Genomic DNA, 21,563 nt, shown 5'->3' on the forward strand with positions numbered 1-21,563 from the left:
TCGTACATTACTTTAGTTTGGTTATGAAGGGATATTACATTCACATGTGTTGTTGTGTGCATATTGAATACAAAGGCCTTGTTTGTTTGGATGTGGAAACTAGATGGAATTCTACCTATATCATGTTAGAGGCTACATTGAAACTTCACAAGGCTTTTGAAGAGCTTGAGATGCAAGATAAGAAATATATCAAAGAGTTAGAAAAGGTAAAGGTTGTTTCTTCATATCTTGATTGGGAATTTGTGCATGCAATCCTACCATTTCTAAAATTGTTTTATGATGCTACTTTGCACGTGTCTAGCTTAGTTTATGTAACTAGCAATATGTACATGTTTGAGGCCTTTGGAATTGGAAAAAAAAATTAGCCAAATGTGCAATTCTAGGGATATAAATGTATGCATTATGGCTGAAAATATGAAGAAGAAATATTATAAGTATTGGGGAAATGTTGATCATCTAAATATGTTTTTACTTCTTGCTCTTGTGTTGCATCCAAGATACAACTTACAGTTCATGCATTGGTTGATTAGTCAAAATTTTGATGGTGAGGTGGCATCTAGTTTGAAAGAAAAAGTGGAGTTTAGTTTGAAATTACTTTTTCAAGAGTATAATGGTGGAAGAGATGAAGTAGAAGTTAACTCACAAAAAGCTCAATTAAATGAAAGAGGTAGTGATGACCCTTATGGTTATAACCATTTTTTTCAAAGAACTAGCTCTAATAAATCTGAATTAAGAAAATACTTGGAGGAAGCCTTAGAACATAGTTATAGAGATTTGGATATTTTGAATTGGTGGAAGCTCAACTCGGGTAGATTTCAAATTCTTGCAAAAATAGCTAAAGATTTGCTTGTTATACCTGTTTCTATAGTGGCATCTGAATCTGCCTTTAGTATTGGAGGAAGAATTCTTGATCCATATCGTAGTTCTCTTACACCTAGAATGGTAGAAGCACTTATTTGCACACAAGATTAGCTTAAAGGAACACAATTACCATTGTTTTCAAATGAAAATGGGGATTTTGAGGAGTTGGAGAAATTTGAACAAAGTAACAAGCTAGATTTATTTTATATTGCATTATTGTATTATATACTTATTATAATTTGATCAATAATTGATAACTTTTTTTTTTTATTTTGCAGCAATTGTTTCCCCACCAAACATTTCTTATTCAGCCTCCTCTATTACACTTGGTGATGATTGAAGATAGATTATTTAGTTAATGATATGATTTGGACATTATAATTCTTGTTGTGGCTCAAGTTTCTTTGACTTAATTGGTAGATATTTTGGTGGATATTATATGACCATAGTGATTACTTAGTGGATATTTTGAATTAGATATTTTGATTTGACTTAAAAGAGTATATAGCCTAAGGTGAAAGTCAAAACTAACTGAGCAAAACTTAGTGGAATGTTTTGAATTAGATATTTTCAAGTTTCTTTTAAGAATTAAGATATATATTATAATTCTTGATAGGTGATGTGAGTTGTTTCCATGGATGTCTTTATTTTTTCATGTCATTATTTTTTTCATGTTATGGTTTATTCTTTTTACTTCTATGGATGGACATCACATGTATGATGCAAACAAGAATTATTGGTTTAAAAAACTTGATTTTAGAAAATTCAGTTGAAATTTTTTTTAAAAAAATTGGCAAGAAAATCTAATATTAAAAAATTGGGTTAAAAAAATGGTTTTTAAATCTGGGTTTAAAAAAATTGGTAAAATAATTTGATTAAAAAAATTAAAAAACCGAGTTAAAAAAATTGGTCTAAAAAATCTGGTTCCAAAAAATGGTTTAAAAAATGGGTAAAAAAATTGGTTTAAAAAAATGATTTTAAACCGATTTTTATCTGATCCATTTTGAAAATGGATTAATCCATAAATCTGGATCAAAATCAGTTCGAAAATAATCCATTAATTGATGGAAGGTGGCTTAGTTCCATGCACACCCTTGATCTTGGTTCAACAAGGAGACTCCAAAATGGTGGAAGAATGGTGGTGATGTTGGCGGAAGCACAAAAGAGGATGGTTTGCTCAAGGTTGTTTCATCCAAGTGTAGGATGAAACCTATGTAGGGTTTTGCTCTCTTAGGGTGGAGATGGGAGGAGGTTAGCCAAAGGCAACCTAGAAACTAGGGAAGAGTGGGTGTTTAGGGTGGTGGTGGTCACGCTCAAGGGGAGGAAGGTGTTTGGTGGGGGTGTTGCTCCTTTTGGCTAGCTCACTTCACTAAGGAGGGTGAAGGCCAACCAAGGAAGGCCAAGCTCAACTCACTCATGGTGGTTAGGGAGGAGGAGAAAGAAAGGGCCGTGGAGTTCCTAGAGACTATGGAAGAGAAGTTGAGGCAAAAATGCACACTCAAATTCAATATGATCCAAAGTATGTACAAGGTGATAGGCTAGGGTATAAATAGGAGTGCTAGCATCTAGGGTTTCATTTGGTGTTGCATTGGCCGGAATTCACCAAGCCAAATGCACACTAAATGAGATGCAAATTAACCCTAGATGCTACTTGGTGGCCAAGTTTGGCATCTAAGGGTTTAGGTTGGCTACAACAAGATGCATGATAAGTCTTATGCACCTTGGCCCTCCAATTGGGCCTAAGCCTACCTAACACCAAAATGTCCAAACAATGCCACTAAGTGTGCGTCACCCTCCTAATGGACACGCCTAGCCCATTTTGAAATTAACCTAAGCATCTAAACACCCCAAAATACAAGGGCAAAAATGGGAAAATTAGTCATAGCATTGGACCATGTGATGGGTTTCACATGAAGTACCTTGGATGGTCCTCCATCATACCCTCCTTCTTGAGAAGGATTTGACCACAAATCTTCAAGTTCTTCCATTCCATTGATCCTTCAAAAGAAGTGAAACCACAATTAGGGGAGTAAAATATTAAAACTTAACTATGCAATCCTTAAGTACATAATTTGTTGAATGAAGGTGCTTAGGGCAAAAGGAAAGAGCCAAAGAGGCATCACCATTTAAAATTTATTGACCCATGCAATTCATTCACCAAATCATCTATCTTAGGATTGGGTGCCTTTTATTCAATGATGGCTTTTAAAAGGTGCTCATCCTCCATTGCCATCTTTCTTTGGCACCAAAGAAAAGAGGATGGCACAAGGGTTAAGGTTCACTTGAACCTAGCCCTTTTTCTTCAAAGGAAAAATTCTTTTTATCTTTTCTTTTCTTTTTGTTTTTGTTTTTGCTTTTCTCTTCATCATCTTTCTTAGCCTTTAGTTTGAGTTGGTCCTCATTCACTTGAGAGGGTGATAGAGGACACCACACAAACTTCTTACCTAAGTGTTGGAAACTTATTTTATTGGTGAGGCCATCATGGATTATGTGCTTGTCAAATTGCCATGGCCTCCCAAGCAAGACATGACTAACCTCTAATGGCACTATGTCACACAAAACATTTTCTTTATAGTTGCCAATAGAGATTGGTATGCTTGCTTGTTGGTTGACTACAACACCTCTTTCCTCATTGATCCATTGCATTTTGTAAGGTTTAGGATGAGGTTTTGTAGTTAAGGCTAGCTTATCAACCAATCTAGTACTACAACAATTAGAAGTAGACCCACTATCGACAATGAGAGAACAAGTACTTTCTAAGACCTTGCATTTTGTTTGAAACAAGTTCTCTCTTTGTGATTGGTCAATTTCACTAGATTGATTGTTAAGGAGCCTTCTAACCAACAATAAGTCTCCTTCACAAGGTAAAATTTCTTCCTCGGAGTCTATGGCTTCTTCTCCCCTAGAGGAAGATGAAGTAGCTTCATCAAGGCTACTATAGTGATCTTGGGCTTTTAAAACCATGGTTTTCTTTGTAGGACATTGAGAAGCAATATGTCCTCTTCCAAGACACTTAAAGCACTTGATTTCACTTGACTTAGACTCTTTGGAAGGTGCTTTAAAAGATGAATTTTCTTTTTCTTTTTCTTTTTCTTTTTCTTCTTTGGGATAAGGTAGGGAAGAGTGGCCCTCCTTCTTAAAATTCTTGGAATAAGATGGAGTGGAGTCTTTTCGAAAAGATTTTCTTTTTAGTTGATGCTCCACTCTTGAACAAAGTTGAACTAATTCATTCAAATCCCTATAAGGCAAAAGTTCAACTTTGTCCCTTATTTCAAGGTTTAAACCACTTTGAAATCTAGAAATTGTGGTCCTTTCTTCTTCCCTTATCCCAGCTCTCATCATGAGTAGCTCCATAGATTTCCTATATTCTTCCACACTTGATGACCCTTGTTTCAATCTTTGGAGCTTATCCATAAGCTCACGGTCATAGTATGGAGGAATATGCCTCCTTCGCAAGGCACTACGAAGCTCATTCCAATATTGAATTGGAGGCTCATGGTTTATTCTTCTTTCCTTTTCTAGGGAAGTCCACCAATACATGGCATGCCCTTGGAAGCTAAGGGTAGCCAAAGAAACTTTTCTCTCTTCTTTCACTCCATGGCAAGAGAATAATTGTTCTACTTTCATTTCCCAATCAAGATAACTTTCAACATTATCTTTGCCATGAAATAGAGGAAGAGTGATGTTAGTTTCTTTGGTGGAAGACTCCCTATGCCTATGGTGCCTAGGTGGTCTTTGATAATAACCATCATTGTGATGACTACTATAAAAGACATCACTTGGAGGGGAGGTATGGTGCCCCTCCTCTTCGTGAATAGTTGAAGGGACCAAAGCCCCTTTGCCTTTTGAAGACTTAGGAGAAGTGACTCTTGGTTTAGAACCACTAGCCTCTCCTCCCACAACTAACCTAGTTAGCAACCTTCTTATTTCTTCATTATTTCTTTCTTGCTCTTTTTCTTTTCTTCTAATTTCTTCCTCTCTTTTTATATTTTCTTCCTCTTTTCTTCTTAGGTAATCTTTCAATTGCCTAAGCTCATCCCTAACACTAGACCTAGAACTATGCGAATTATGACCATGTACACTAGAATGCTCACTCATCTTTGATCAAAAGGTTTTCACAAAATTTTCACAAAAAGTTAAAAAGGTTTTCACAAAGATTGAGTGATAAAAAAGGTTTTCACAAAAAGTTTTAAAGGTGCAAGATAAGTAGAAAAGGCCTAAGTATACAAATTGAACCTTCAAGGGGAGGTGGACTACAAAGAATCACTTAATAACCAAGCCCTTTTCAAGTAAAAATCACTAAGCCCTTTTTACCTTTCTTACAAAAAAAAAACAATTTTGACACTACCAAGTGTGTGTGTGCACGCACCCCTAGTAGGCAAAAAAAAAGTTAAGCCTTCTAAACGTTTTGGAAGCAAAAGTAAAAAAAAAAACCTAGACAATTATACTAGTAAAGCTATAAAGCATGCAATGGAAAGCAATTTAAAACATACACTAGTCGGGGTCCTAGTGAAGGTTTTCAAATCACCTTCTCTACACGCTCTAAAACCCAAGTTGAAGAGGTTTAAAATGGCCAAAATTACAAACCAAATGGAAGAGATGAATGGCCTAAAACAAAGGGGCCGAAAGCAAGTAAAACAATGTAAACAAGAAAATAAGTCTTCAAACTCCTCCTCTTGTGGTTCCTTCACAATGAGCAAACGTGTTAGCACCTCTCCAAAGTGTTTACTCTCCTTTTGGTTTAGTGAAAACCCTTCCAAAGGCTAGGTTGGGTTTTGGTTCACTCCTCCACTCAATCCACCAAAGGATTGCTACTTTGCTAGATAGGTGCTTCACCTTCAATTAATGAAAACCAACCAAGAGCAAGAGTTCCAAAAAAATAAAAACTGAAAAGGATAAATTATGAAAGGCTAAACTCAGATAGAATAAGTTGAGACAAAACAAAAGAGGCCAAAAGAAAGACAAGCAAAAAATTAAGACTCAATCAATAAAAGATAGCACTCAAAAGAATAAACCTAGAATGGCACTAGAATGGGTTTGTGTTTAAGTTTCACTTGCTTAAGTCTTTTAGTGTTTTCAGTCCAGCCAAGGTATAAGTCCCAAAAAAATATGTCCAAATTGTCAAATGTCCAACTCCAAATGCAAAGGTAATGGTCCAAGTCCACAAGTCTAGCAACAAGTCCTTTTTGTCCAATAAATTTTTTTTTGTCCAAGATTTTTGTTCTTGTTCTTTTTGGTCACGGCAATTGGCTTTTTAATTGTCCTTGGGTCCAATTTTTTTTTTTAAATTTTCAGCCCAATTTGTTGCTTAGGTTTTGCACTTGTGGTGGCACAAAAATTAGGTCAAATTCTTAGGAGAAGGAGACAAAGACAAGTGGCGTTTTCTTAGAGGTTTATAGGGAATATTTTTGAGTGGAAATGGTTTTGTACTATTAGGTCAAGTTGTTTAGCACAAAATGTCCAGCACACCTCTTAGATTCTTTTAGGGTTCTTGGCAAACAAGAAATCAACTTAAACAAGTGAAAATGCAAGGGTAAGGTGGGCGGTTTTTAGCATGTGCAAGAAGTTCACACATGGAAAATCATGGCAACATATAGAACATGCTAGAAGCTAATAGCATGCATGAATGAGCTAGATAGTATTCTATATGGCACGCCCACTTAAGATGTATGCATCATGGTATTTTTCATGTTTTCATGCAAGGTGTTTGGGCACATACAAGGATATAATGGAAGACAAAATATAGGAGGTAAAAATGACAAAACTATAGGTAGATTCCAAAAACAAAATGCATGAACATGTGATACTCAACCTATCATGGAATATGACAACCCTAAAAAAAACAAGGAAACCTAAAGCATCAAGGAAGGTTCAAGGAAGCAAAATATGAACCAAAAACACAAAGAAAATATTCGGTCACAAGGAGAAGGAGAAGAAATGACCGAATCAAAAGAGAGAACCAAGAAGACTCAAAGAAAGACAAAGAAAGAAAACGTTTACCCTTGAAGAACCATGGCTCTAGATACCACTTGATGGAAGGTGGCTTAGTTCCATGCACGCCCTTGATCTTGGTTCAACAAGGAGACTCCAAAATGGTGGAAGAATGGTGGTGATGTTGGCGGAAGCACAAAAGAGGATGGTTTGCTCAAGGTTGTTTCATCCAAGTGTAGGATGAAACCTATGTAGGGTTTTGCTCTCTTAGGGTGGAGATGGGAGGAGGTTAGCCAAAGGCAACCTAGAAACTAGGGAAGAGTGGGTGTTTAGGGTGGTGGTGGTCACGCTCAAGGGGAGGAAGGTGTTTGGTGGGGGTGTTGCTCCTTTTGGCTAGCTCACTTCACTAAGGAGGGTGAAGGCCAACCAAGGAAGGCCAAGCTCAACTCACTCATGGTGGTTAGGGAGGAGGAGAAAGAAAGGGCCGTGGAGTTCCTAGAGACTATGGAAGAGAAGTTGAGGCAAAAATGCACACTCAAATTCAATATGATCCAAAGTATGTACAAGGTGATAGGCTAGGGTATAAATAGGAGTGCTAGCATCTAGGATTTCATTTGGTGTTGCATTGGCCGGAATTCACCAAGCCAAATGCACACTAAATGAGATGCAAATTAACCCTAGATGCTACTTGGTGGCCAAGTTTGGCATCTAAGGGTTTAGGTTGGCTACAACAAGATGCATGATAAGTCTTATGCACCTTGGCCCTCCAATTGGGCCTAAGCCTACCTAACACCAAAATGTCCAAACAATGCCACTAAGTGTGCGTCACCCTCCTAATGGACACGCCTAGCCCATTTTGAAATTAACCTAAGCATCTAAACACCCCAAAATACAAGGGCAAAAATGGGAAATACAAAGAAATAAACCCTATGACTAAAATACCCCAAAATACAAGGGTAAAATTGGAATAAACCAAATAAATCCTACACTACTCAAAATTAGTCATAGCATTGGACCATGTGATGGGTTTCACATGAAGTACCTTGGATGGTCCTCCATCATTAATTAGGTTCAGTCGGATCAATAAACTGGATCAAATTAGAATCTACTAAACTAATCCATTTAAAAACGGATCAGATCGGTTTTTTAAAAAAACCAATCCATGCCCACCCCTACCCTGGGGTAAAGCGACTAGTATATGTTTTAATTGCTTTTCATTTTACTTGCTTTACATTAGTATGATTGTTAGGACCATTTTTCTTTAGTTACTCATTTAGAAGGCTAATTTCTTGCCTACTAAGGGGTTTCATGCACACACACTTAAAAAAATTTGTGAAAATTCTTATTCCTTCAAATCTTTTCTTTTATTGCAAAATTTGTGAAAACTTTTTCAAGGCAAAGATGGGTGATCATTAAAGGCATAGTATAATTCCCATTGTGATAGGAGTACTACTAAAGAAAAACTTAGGCAAAAGAAAGAATGTATTAGGAAAAAGGAAGAGGAAAATATAAAAAAAGAGGAAGAAGAAAATAGAAAAAGAGACGAAGAAAATAGGAGTAATAAGGAAATAAAGGAAATGTTGGCTAAACTTATGGTTAACCATTATAATGGGAATGGTGAAACTAGCAAACCCAAGGGCTTTAATGAAAGTGGGCCTTCCAAACCTAGACACCATGATGGTGAAAGACCTTCTATGCCTTCTAGAGGAAAACATGTAGAAGGAACCTCTGGGCCCAAAATCCAACACGCACACACATCACTTCAAGTGAAGGGTTTTATAGTAGTCATCATGCTAATGGCTATTATCAAAGTCCCCTAGGAAACATAGGCCTAGGCAAGAACAACCTTCACATATAGAACCTAGAGTGAACTTTTCTCCCTTCCATGGTAAAGATAGTGTAGAAGACTTTTTAGATTGGGAGATGAAGGTAGTGTGGACACCCAATTTCGTTCGGACCAACAAAGCTATGAAATGGACGTCTATCATCAAAGAAATGGAGCTGCCAAGCATGAAAATAACAGAACAATACATTAGCGGGCCTGAAAGCCCAAACAAGTTGGCTTTAGTAACCTGGAACGGGATGTTGCAAAATTAGAACGGGTCGTTCACAATTTGGAACGGGCCATTCCAAGTTCCTAAAAGGGCCTAAAACCCTAGTTTGGAACGGGCCGTTCTTAGACTGAAACGGGTCGTTCCCAAACTGGAACGGGCCGTTCCAAGCTCCTAAAAAAGGGGTTAAAACCTTAACTGGAACGGGTCGTTCTAAAATGGAACGGGCCGTTCCAAGTTATTAAAAAGGCCTAAAAACCCTTGTTTGGAACAGTCGTTCCAGTCTTGTCATTTATATGTTAATCTCATCTCTGGAACGGGCCTTTCTAGTTTCAGAACGGGTCATTCCGGTTACAAAATTAACACAGAATGTTTTGGAACGGGCCATTCTGGCAAATTTTTTATGTCTATAAATAGACAGCTCGGGCACAGTTCTCAAGGTCTCAAAATTTCGTCCAAGAATCCTTAGAGCTCGAAATTTCTCTCTCTCCCTCATATTGTATTTCTTGAGATTTGTGAGGCATTTGTGTAGTGTGAAAGGTTGCCACAAAGCACCTAGAATTTCCATATCGAAAGATTTAACAAAGCTTGCTACGAGGTATTTCAATCAATCTTCTTCTCTCTCTTTTATTTCTTATTTTTGATAAGTATTGTTATAATAAAAGCAATCATGTAGATATTTTAGAGTCGATTGTTTAATTTAAATTTCAAAGCATGTAAATAGTCATCAATAAAAGGGGATTTAATATTGATAATATTGTTGCTTATAATGTTAACTTCGTCATAGGGTACCGATTAAGGGCATTATACGGGTGCTTAATACCTTACCTACACGTAACCGACCCCTGAACCCGATTCTGGTTATTAAGGTCATTATTGAACTTAAAAAAAAAACCTTTTCTTTTTCCAATGTTTTGAGTAAAACATTGGTGGCAACTCCTAAGAACCTATTTTCAAAATCATTGATTAAGGATTAGTCTTGTGTCCGGGCATTCCTTAATTGATGAGATTTTCAAAAGGATGTCTAAACCATAGGTTGTGAGATCGGAAATTTTTGAGTTGCGACAGGTAGAACAAATCTTCACTTGATACAATGTGAATGAAGAAAAAAAATTACCTTTGGCCATCCTAGCCTTTCAAGGGAGTGCCATGCATTAGTGGACTTCTAGTGAGAGAAAAACAAATTATGAGAGAGCCTTCCACATTAAATATTGGAATGAACTTAGGAGTGCCTTAAGGAGAAGGCATATTCCTCCCTATTATGAGAGAGAGTTAATGCACAAACTCCAGAGACTCCAACAAAGAAATCAAAGTGTGGGGGAGTATAAGCAACAAATGGAGTTGTTCATGCTAAGATCAGGCATTAGGGAAGAAGAAAGAACCACCCTTGCAAGATTTCAAAGTGGCCTTAACATAGACATTAGGGACAAGGTTGAACTTTTTCCATATAGGGACCTTAATGAACTAGTTCAACTTTGTGAAAGGGTAGAAAATTAATTAAAAAGAAAGCCTATTCTTAAGAAAGAATATGCCACTTCATACCATAGAAAGGACTTCAAGAAGGAGGGGTATTCCTCTCAATCTAAAGTAGAAAGGTCACCAAAAAAAGAAAAATAAAAATCAAAGGAGAAATTTTCAATGGAGTCTAAGATAAGTAGTATCAAATGTTTTAAATGTCTAGGAAGAGGACACATAGCCTCCTAATGCCTGACTAAGAAAACTATGATTTTGAGGGGCAATGACATTTATAGTAGTGATAGTACTTCACCCCCTTCTTCATCCTCCAGTGAAAAAGAAGAAGTCATAGACTCTAGTGAAGAAATCTCCCCATGTGAAGGAGACTTGTTACTTGCTAGAAGGTTACTAACCAATCCCATGAGTAAGACCAATCCCAAAGAGAGAACCTATTTCATTCTAGATTCAAAATTTTGCAAAATACGTGTTCTCTCATTTTGGATAATGGTTCGTGTAACAACTTTTGTAGCTCAAGGTTGGTTCACAAGCTTAACTTGACTTCTATTTCCCATCCTAAACTTATAAATTACAATGGTTAAATGAGGAAGGACCATTAGAAGTCAAGTAACAAGTGAACATATCATTCTACATTAGGAAGTACAAGGATGAAGTTTTATGTGATATCATACCCATGGACGCAAGTCATGTATTACTTGGAAGACCTTGGCAATATGATAGGAAGGCTATCCATGATGCCCTTACTAACAAAGAAGTGGACTTCACCCTTCTTATGCTATTACTTTGGTGATGCCCAAAGTAGACAACCATTGTATGTTTAGGACTCCTTCTACGTTAGTTGTTCTAATAAAATACCCAACCTTTGGTTTATATTGTTTATTAGATACATCTTATGGTGTCTTATTTTCTATCTTTGATCTTAAGGGAAGTTTAAACTTCTTTGAATTTAACTTGACTACTTCCTTTCAAGACAAAATTAGATTATATAAGCCTTCTAAATTCTTTAGTACACCCTCTTCTGTAACACCCCAATTTTCATACCATTTATTGAGGGTAATTGAGTAATTTTCATAAATTTACTGGGGTGGTTTGGTAGCCCAGAATGCGCTGTTCTCAAATTGGAATGGGCATTCCAGTCTACTAAAACAAGGGTAATTTAGTAGCCCAGAACGCGCCGTTCCAAACTACTAAAAAGACTTGTAATCCTAGATCAGAAGGGGGTGTTCCAAATATTGTCGTTATGGGGTTAAATGCAACCCCAGAACGGGTCGTTCAAGTTTGAGAACAGGCCGTTCTAGATGTAAAATTTACACATAACGTAAGAGTCCAGAACGGGCCGCTTCGGATTCGAAACGGGCCATTCTGGCGATGCCTGATGCCTATATATAGAGAGCTCTAGCACTCCCAAAAGGCACACTTTTTAGTTCTGACTGCTTTCAATTCTGACTTCTTTTTTTCTTTACTCTCTTCTCTTCTTCTGCACTCTCTAAAAATCGAGGGAAACCCAGCAGAGGAGACCAACCAGATCATGCTTAGTTTCAGCTACTGTTTATCCAGGTACGGGGGAAAAGGAGAGATTTATGTGTAGAGTCACATGAGGGAATGGGTGGAGAAGAGTTCCTGAAGAAATTTTAATAATTTTATAATTATTTCTGTTTGAAGAATTATTGGTATTATTAGATTCTGTATGTGTTAAGGATCATGAATATATATTTAATTTGTAAAAATGATGATCTGGGAGAGAGAACAAAATTGTAGAAAAGTGTCTGCGAGTTAGGTTTTGGAAGGTAATTTTATAATTATTTTTGTTTGAGGAATTGATGATCCCACTAGGTTCTGTATGTATTGAGGATTAGAAATATACATTTAATTTGTGAAAATGATGATCTGGGAGAGAGAACGAAATTGTAGAAAAGTGTTTGTGGGTTAGGTTTTGGAAAAATTGGGGGTTTTATGATGGAGGACCATCCTTGAAGACACATGTGGGCCCCATCACTAGGTCCATGGCTAGGAGAGTTGAAGAAGAGGAGGGAGTTCACACACCAAGGGACACTCTCCTCATGATCATAGAGTATTAGTGCTCTCCTAAGCCTCATTAATTTAGGATTTATTATATTTTCCATTTTTACCCTTGTATTTTGGGGTATTTTAGTCATAGGATTTATTTCTTTGTATTTCCCATTTTACCCTTGTATTATGGGGTGCTTTAGGAGATTAGGTTTCTAATTTGGGCTAGGGTATCACATTAGGAGGTGACGCCTATTTTTGGTGAGTTTTGGATCAATTTTTGGTGATAGAAAGGCTTAGGCCCAAGTGGAGGGTAAAGGTTGCATGATCATATCATGCACCTTGATGTAGCCAATCTAGACCCATAGATTCCAAACTTGGTCACCAAGTAGCATCTAGGGTTCATTTGGCATGTCATTTGGAGTGCATTTGCCTTATGAATTTCGGCCATGCATGTCCCAAATGCAACCCTAGATGCCTCCCCTCCTATAAATACCCAACACCCCACCACTTGTAAATACTTTGGATTATATGATATTGAGTGAGCCTTTTGTGCCTCAAAATCCATCCTTAGTCACTAGTTAGTTTCGGCTAACCTCCTCCTATCTCCACCCTTGGAGAATAGGAACCCTAGAGTGGCCTCCACCTATACTTGGAGTGAGCCAACTTGAGCAACCATACACCACCACCCTAAAACACTTCCGCCCAAACACCTCCTTTTCACGCCTATATTCTTTCCTTCACCATAACTCCCTCTTTGTCTACCCTTTGGTGAGCTTAGATCAAGGGCAAGGTCTCCTCCCTTCACACTCTACATCAATCATGGAAGGAGGAAGCCATCATTTTACTATTTGATTTAATATTGTATTCAATTGGTGAATTAATTTTGTTTTATATTAATTTATAAATATTATTGATATATTATTGTTATAGATGTGTATTCATGGTGAATTGCTTGAGGGGTATGTGAATCATTGTATTGTGTGGATTTTGTGTATGTGTTGTGGAATTGAGCTGTGAATGTGAATGTGAATGTGATTGTGGTTCCTCACACTAGTGACCAGGGGTGGCACGACCTTGGACAAGAGATTTTACAAGCGTGATCTTGGCATAGTGTAAGATGTGTGATTTCTCATGCTTCGGGGGTGGCATGACCTTGGGCTAGAGATGCTACAGGCGTGACCTTGGCATAGGGTGAGATGTGTGAGGCAATTAATACTTATGTCGGGGCGGCACGACCTCGGGTAAGAGATGCTATATGCATGACCTTGGTATGGTATGGGATGGGTGATTCCTCATGCTTATGTCGAGTGTGGCACGACCTTGGACAAGAGATGCTACAGGCGTGACCTTGGCATAGTATTAATTACAAGATTTGTGATGGATTGGTGTGATGGTGAAATTGTGATGTGAAGTTGATGCATGATTGATAGAATTATGATATGTACAAATGATTGTAAATATTTCATTATGTAATGAGTTAGATGAGATTACTTTGTGGTGTGCTGGTATGTGCTTTACATATAGATGTTTTCTTTTCTCACCGTATAATTTGTGGATGTTTTAGGTGAGGAAGATTTGGCTTTGAGTGATATCTAGAATGCCAACAATTGAATTTTGGGTGTGCTCTGGTATTGTGACATCGGGGCAGAAAATTTCTAGATTATGGAATTTTTATATGAATTTGGAGTTGTAATTATTATTTTTAAAAACAAGTTGTAAACTTTTAAGTTTGATTTTCCAAATTTTATTCATGTTGGACATTCAACAACATTTGTGAAGGTTTTTATGTGAACCCTTTTACTGACGTTGAAAAATTTAGTCCCTTAATATAATTACATTATTACGATATATGTGTTGGGGTAGTAAGGGTGTCACATTTAGTGGTATCAAAGCTGGTCGATCCAATCGACCGTGAGTTATGAGTCTACTATGCTTGTTTGGTAGATGAATGATGGAATGAATTGATTGTGGAACTTATTGATATGCTAGTGTGATGATTGATTAAGTTGTTATTTATTTAGTTATAGTATAATTGTTAACTCTTCTGTGGATCAGAAGAGCAATGGCAGGAGGTAGGGATGATCGTGCAATAACTGATGCTCTATGAGCGATGGCTCAGGCTCTTGGTACTTTGAACCAACGACCAGAGGTAGATTGGATGGAGAGATTCCAGTGAAATAATCCGTCAAGCTTCCATGGGGGTTATAATCCTGATGGAGCTGCTGACTGGATTTTTGAGGTTGAAAAGATATTCCAAGCTATGGGATGTCCTTTGGTGCAAAAGGTGACTTTGGCTGCCTTCATGCTTTCTGGAGAGGCTGGGGTCTGGTGGCAAGGTGCTTTGTAGAGAATGATGACTACAGGTAGCCAAGTGAATTGGGAGAATTTCAAGAAGCTATTCTTGGAGAAATACTTTCCACGAGATGTGAGACATAGGAAACAAGTGGAATTCCTTGAGTTGAAGCAAGGAGAGAATTCTGTGGTTGAGTATGTAACTAAGTTTGAAGACCTGGTTAGATTCTGTCCCATGTATGATGGTGTGGGTAATGAAGAGGAAAAGTGTGTGAAGTTTGTGAGTGGTATTCGCCCTGAGATCAAACAAGTTTTCAATTATCAAGGGATCACTCAATATCATGAATTGGTAAACAAGTGTCGAGTTTATGATGAGGACAATCGCGCTAGAGTAACTCATTATAAGAGTGAAGGACCTATGAGGAATCATAATAAGTTTGGGTCATCTAGTAAGGGTAAACCTTACACCAAGTCTATTGGGGATTCGAGTTCTAAAGTGAATACCCAAGGTTCTATACACCACAGGAACCAAGCTCCAATGGCTAGTCAAACTTCTAGAAGGGGAAGTGTGGGTTCTGTTCCACACAACAACTGCTTCAATTGTTGGGAACCAGGTCATAGGGCATATGAGTGTCAGGCGTCAAAAGTAATAACATGTTTTAATTGTCAAGAGAAAGGACATAAAGCTCATGAATGCCCTAAGAACAAGAAAGGAACAACAGAAGTTGGAAGGAGCGCTAGCAAACCTAGGGCGATGGGAAGGGTGTTTGCCTTTAGTAGTACTGAAGCTACTCAATCTAAAGGCTTAATCCAGGGTATGTGTTTCATCAATGGAACTCCTCTAATTGTTTTGTATGACTCTGGTGCGACTCACTTTTTCATATCACATGCGTGTGTGTCCAAATTAAAATTACCTGTTTCTTCTTTGTCTTTTCAATTAATAGTAGAGACACCAACTAGTGGTCCAGTTTCTACTTCTGATGTCTATTTAAAGTGTCCTTTGAGTATTGATGGTAGAAATTTCATGGTTGACTTAATATGTTTGCCTCTAAGTCAGCTAGATGTTATTCTGGGTATGGACTAGTTATCTTCCAACCATGTCCTTTTGAATTGTGCTGATAAATCTATTGTTTTTGGCGAGCCTGTTGAAAAAGTGAGTAAGGATTATTTGACTTCTAACCAAGTTAAGGTATCTTTACAAGAGGATGCCCAAGTGTACATGTTGTTAGCTTCCTTGAATTCTGAGAGTAATGTTTTGGTGAATGAACTACCTGTTGTGTGTGACTTTTCGGATGTCTTCTATGATGATATGTCTAGCTTACCACCTACAAGAGAAGTAGAGTTTTCCATAGACTTAGTACCAGGAATAGGACCTATTTCTATATCACCTTATAGGATGTCACCCATAGAGTTAGTAGAGCTTAAGAAACAAATAGAAGACTTGTTGGAGAAGGTGATGGAGGACCATCCTTAGTACTTCATGTGAGACCCATCACATGGTTCATGGCTAGGAGATTGGAGAGATACCATGTATGGATCCATCTCCTAGGCCCAATTTGAGTAGTATAGAATCTTATTGCTTTATTCCAATTTTACCCTTGTATTGTGGGGTATCTTAGTCATAGGAATTATTTTCTTTTCTTTTTCCCATTTTACCCTTGTATTATGGGGTGCTTTAGATGATTAGGATTTTAATTTTGGGCTAGGGTGTTAAATTAGAAGGGTGACACATTTTTGGTGCTCTTGGATCTATTTTTGGTGTTAGAAAGGCTTAGGCCCAAGTGGAGGGCAAAGGTTGCATGGTCTTATCATGCACCTAGATATAGCCAATCTAAACCCAAAGATTCCATCCTTGGCCACCAAGTTGCATCTAGGGTTCATTTGCATTTCATTTGGAGTGCATTTGCCTTGTGAATTTCGGCCATGCATACTCCAAATGAAACCCTAGATGTCTCCCCTCCTATAAATACCCAATGCACCACACCTTGTAAATACTTTGGATTATATGATATCGAGTGAGCATTTTATGCCTCAAAATCCCATCCTTAGTCACTAGGTTAATTCGGCTAGCCTACTTCATTCTCCACCCTTGGAGAGTGAAACCCTAGAGTAGCCTCCACCTTCACTTGGAGTATGACAACCTTTGAGCATCCATACATCAACCTTTCACCCTTCATCACCTTTACGTCCCAAAACAACCTTTCACCCACACATCCATATATTCTCTTCTCCTTTGGTGAGCCTAGATCTTTCAAGGAGCCGAAATCATCCATGGAAGAGAGGATCCCATCAAGTGGTATCTAGAGCCAAGGTTCATCAAGGCTAAAATCTTGTCTTTCTTGTCTTCTTGTTTGTCTTTTCTATTCGGTCATTTCTCTTCTCCTTGTCTTTTCTTGTGTGGCCGAATAGTTTTGGGTTCACACCTTGTTCCTTGTGAGCCTTCCTTGAATATTTAGGTTTCCATTGTTAGGTGTTTGCCATGTTTTTTTCATTTTTAGGTTTGAGTCTCATATGAATATGCTTTTTGATTTTTGAATCTTTTAAGTTTTGTTTCCTATATTTTGTCAAAAAAAATTCCATGTATGTATGCCAAACACTTTGCATGAATGCATGAATCAAAAATACCATGATAGTGGGCGTGACATATAGGAGCTTTCTAGGGGTCATTCATGCATGCTACTTAGTCCTAGCATGTTCCTTGTATTTTTGAGTTTCCATGTGTGAAATGCTTCCTTGCACATGCATCTAACTTGCTGCCCACTTTTCCCTTGCATTCCACTTATGGTCTTTATTTGATGCTTAATATCCCTAAAAGAATCTAAGAGGTGTGCTAGAAATTTAGTACAAAAAAACCTTGTCCTAAATAGTACAAGACCAATTCCACTAAAAAAGATTCCCTAAAACCCTCTAAGAACACGCCACTTGTCTCCTTTCTCTTTCTCCTAAATTTGACCTAATTTTTCCCACCCACAAGTGCAAAAACTAAGCAACATATGGGCTGAACATTAAAGAAAATAAATTGGACCCAAAATATATAATAAAAAAAAAAGTGACGTGAAAAGAAAAGAAAAGAAAGAACAAAAAAAAAATTTGGACCAAAAAGGACTTGTTGCTAGACTTGTGGACTTGGACCTTTACCTATGCATTTGGGAGTTGGACTTAATACCTTATTGACCTTATTGAACCTATTTTGAGACCTTAAGAGTGGCTGGACCGAATCACTTAAAAGACTTAAGCAAGTGGACTAAACACTAATCCATTCTAGAACCATTCTAGGATTACTCTTTTGTGTGCTTCCTTTTTAATTGTGTCTTAATTTTAGTTTGTCTTTTCTTTGGCCTCTTTTGTTTTATCTTAATCAATTCTCTTTGAGTTTATCCTTTCCTAATTGTGCATTTTTAGTTTTTATTTCTTGGACTCTTGCTCTTTGGGTTGGTTTCATTTTAAATGTAGGTGAAGAACCTATCTAGCAAACTAGCAAACTTTTGGTGGATTTGAGTGGAGGAGTGAACCGAATCCAAACCTAGCCTTTGGAGGGATTTACACCACACAAAAGGAGTGTTAAACACTTGGAGAGGACTAACAAGTTTTCTCTTTGTGAAGGAACCCAAGTGGAAGAGTTTGAAGACTTAAAATTTTTTGTCTTTTCATATTTTTTTGCTTGATTTCTTTTGGGCCACTTGTATTTGGGCCTTCTTTCTTTATTTTGGTTTGTAATTGGCCATTTTTAAACCTCTTCATTTTGGTTTAGTTTCGTGCAGTTGACGGTGATTTGAAAACCTTCACCTAGGACTTCGACTAGTATATGTTTTAAGTGCTTTCCTTTTGCATGTTTTATTGTTTTTGGTAGTATAATTGTTAGGGATTTATCTTTGTTTCCAATTACGTTTAGAAGGCTTGTTTTTGCCTACTAGGGGTAACGTGCACACACACACTTTATTGTTGTGCCAAATTGTTTTGTGAGAAAAGTGGAAAAGGCTTAGTGATTTTTACTTGATAAGGCTTGGTTATTAAGTGATTCCTAGTAGTCCACCTCCCTTTGAAAGTTCACTTTGTACACTTAGGCCTTTTCCTACCTATCTTGCTCCTTGAAAAACATTTGTGAAAACCTTTTTATCACTCACTCTTAGTGAAAACCTTTTTTTCAAACCTTTTTGAAAACAACTTTGTTAAAACTTTTTGGATCAAAGATGAGTGATCATTCTAGTGTCCAAGGTCAAAATTCATGTAGTTTTAGGTCTAGTGTTAGGGATGAACTTAGGCAACTAAAAGAGTACCTAAGAAAAAAAGAAGAGGAAAATATAAAAAGAGAGGAAGAGTTGAGAAGAAAAGAAAAAGAGTTTGAAAAAATAATGAGGAAATAAAAAGGTTGCTTGCAAGACTAGTTGTCGGAGGAGAGGCTAGTGGTTCAAAACCAAGAGTCACTTCTCCTAAATCCTCAAGTGGAAAGGGGCATATGATACATTCAAGTGTTCATGAGGAGGTGTAGACCCCTAAAATTGTCCGGGTCGGAAATAAGACTCAAAGACTCTCGAAGACCGAAGGAAAGTCAGCCGGAAGGACTCCTGGAAGACCCTAGGATGATTCTTTGTAGGTCTAGAAGTCTTAGAGTAGCTTAGAATAAGGGTGTGTGAGGATTGGAGCTCAATACACCCTCCTAGAGGTTCAGTACGGCCGTACTGAGCCATTTGAACTACAATACGGCCATAATGAAATCAATACGGCCGTACTGAAGTTTTTGAACTTCAATACGGCCGTACTAAATTCAGTACGGCCGTACTGTAGTTCAAAAACTCAGTACGGGCCGTATTGACTCCTTAGGTCGTACTGCGCCTCAATCCTATAAATAGGACGTCATTGGCTCGTCCTTCCACACATTTGGAGCATTTCTCCACCCTCTAGCTGAGTATTCTGGGGTTTTTGAGCTATTCTCTGCCCTAGAAATCTCTCCGGGAGCTGATCCGACTAAGTTCTAGAGTTCATGAGCCTTTAGCTTGAGACTCGAACAAGTCGAAGGGAAATCTCTTTGATTTCCATAGTAAATATTATTTTTAGGGAAAGAAGCGAGCGAACGTGTAGTGGGAAGGAGCGCCAAAAAGCCTCCTAACTTTTTTTTTGAGTATATAAAAGCCCGCTTCGAAGGTTTCTTTCCAAATCCTTTCTTTTACCGCTTTTTTGATTGTTGCATTGCACGTTTAAAGCTTTCATCATGTAGATAGTTTACTTATAATCGTTCTAATAAATAGGGGTAGTTTAGTAATTTTACGCTATTATTTATGAAATAATCCGTCATAGGGAACCCGAAAGGGGCGTTGTGGGGTGCTAACACCTTCCCCACACGTAATCGACTCCCTTACCCAACTCTGGTTGTAATGGCCAAAGTTGATTTGCGAAAATAAATTTCCTTATGTCTTTTTCCAATGTTTTGAGTAAAACATTGGTGGCGACTCCAAGAACCCCTTTTTGCGAAAACCACTAATCCATGGAGGGTCCCGTTTGGGATTAACATGGATTGGTGAGAATCATTTAACAAAATTGTTAGTTCGATGAGGTCTCAGTTTGAGAATAAGTCGTCCTAACAATCCATCGTTTTTCAAAACTAAAAGAAGAGTCCGACCATCGTCGCGAATGCCAACGTCCGTTTCAGCGGGTGGCGACAGATGGCGACTCCACTTGGGAAGCCTCGAGAGTCAGTCCCATTTAGTGATGGTTTATTTCTAAAATGATAGTTTAAAATTACTTCATTACCCCTCGCTTGTATGATAATATGTTTTACCTAATTGGCTTTAATAACTGTTGGGTGTTTAAATTTTCGCAATTGTTTGAAATATAAACTGCACACGAACCTTTGCACACAACAGTTCCCTCTATACCCGGGGGCATGAGTGGAAAGCCATAGGGAGTGGATGCTAGTACGGCCGGTTGTCGAATGGGTCTATAGGTGCCCGTAGACCGTTGTCGGAAAGCATCACTCAAGGTGAAAACCATGAACTCAAGTCCGACAATGCGTTGGAGCTTTCCATCGACTTACGACGAAAGGGATTGGGTCCCTATAATGGGGGCACCTTGGGGGCCTTAGACCGGTGAGAACAGTTAGAACCTCCTTGAATATGCACTTGTCTGCAGGATACCCCTACCTCGTGATTCGCTCGTGACTGTTCGTAGATGAGTGAATTGTTTGTGCATTGTTTATGTGATATTGTTTGAGCATACATTGCATTCTTTAAACATACAACATTCCCCTTTTAGAATAAGAATAAATAGGAATAAGAATCTTCCATTATTTACCCAAAAAAAAAAAAAAGTTATTTATCCAAACCAAGCAATATCATGCATCATCTTAGGAGCATCCTGAAAACATGATAATGCTTAGTTGAATAAACACAATGCATGCATATTCAACGCCATCATCTCATATCATGCATTCTTATCGAAGATCATGGAGGGATCTAGGGGAGTGCAAGGGCAGTTGAAGAAAGTGGACTTCTTGTTATACCGTGCCGAGAGGTTGGACCACCTCTGTTCTTTGATGCCACATGAGGCTCGTGTTGAATTCGAGAAATCATATGGACGAGTCCTCAATTTGATGAAGATATGTGTGGATCCGGCCTTTCTGAGAGCATTGGTTCACTTTTGGAGTCTCGATCTGCATTGCTTCGAGTTCCCCCAGTTTGACTTAGTTCCTACTCTCGAGGAGTACGAGCTCATCTGCGATGGCCCAAATCAGCAGGAGTCTATGTTTTTCATGCTAATTATGTGGCCGTGGAGAGGGTCGCTACTCAAGTCAAACTACCATCACGATCATCTGCCTTAGTGGGGAACGGCAGTATCAAAGGTTGGAAGCTCGCTATGATTGAGGATCACCTTTCTTCCTTAGCTGGTGAGGGAGATTGGTTAGCTTTCAACAAGACTCTAACGTTAGCCGTGTTTGGGACAGTCATATTC

At 38.1% G+C, this 21,563-nt stretch overlaps 1 protein-coding gene across 1 annotated transcript; it reads left to right on the forward strand.

The window, feature by feature from the left end:
* The first annotated feature begins 402 nt into the window (after nucleotides 1-402).
* LOC145957215 (zinc finger BED domain-containing protein RICESLEEPER 2-like) lies at nucleotides 403-972 on the forward strand. The gene has a single exon (XM_083073434.1). It carries the CDS (start codon nucleotides 403-405, stop codon nucleotides 970-972), a length of 570 nt encoding a protein of 189 aa, XP_082929560.1.
* The last annotated feature ends 20,591 nt before the right edge of the window (nucleotides 973-21,563 follow it).

Source organism: Cajanus cajan, chromosome 4 (genome assembly GCF_000230855.2).
Source record: "Cajanus cajan strain Asha chromosome 4, NIPB_CcT2T_4, whole genome shotgun sequence".
NCBI classification, from domain to species: domain Eukaryota; kingdom Viridiplantae; phylum Streptophyta; class Magnoliopsida; order Fabales; family Fabaceae; genus Cajanus; species Cajanus cajan.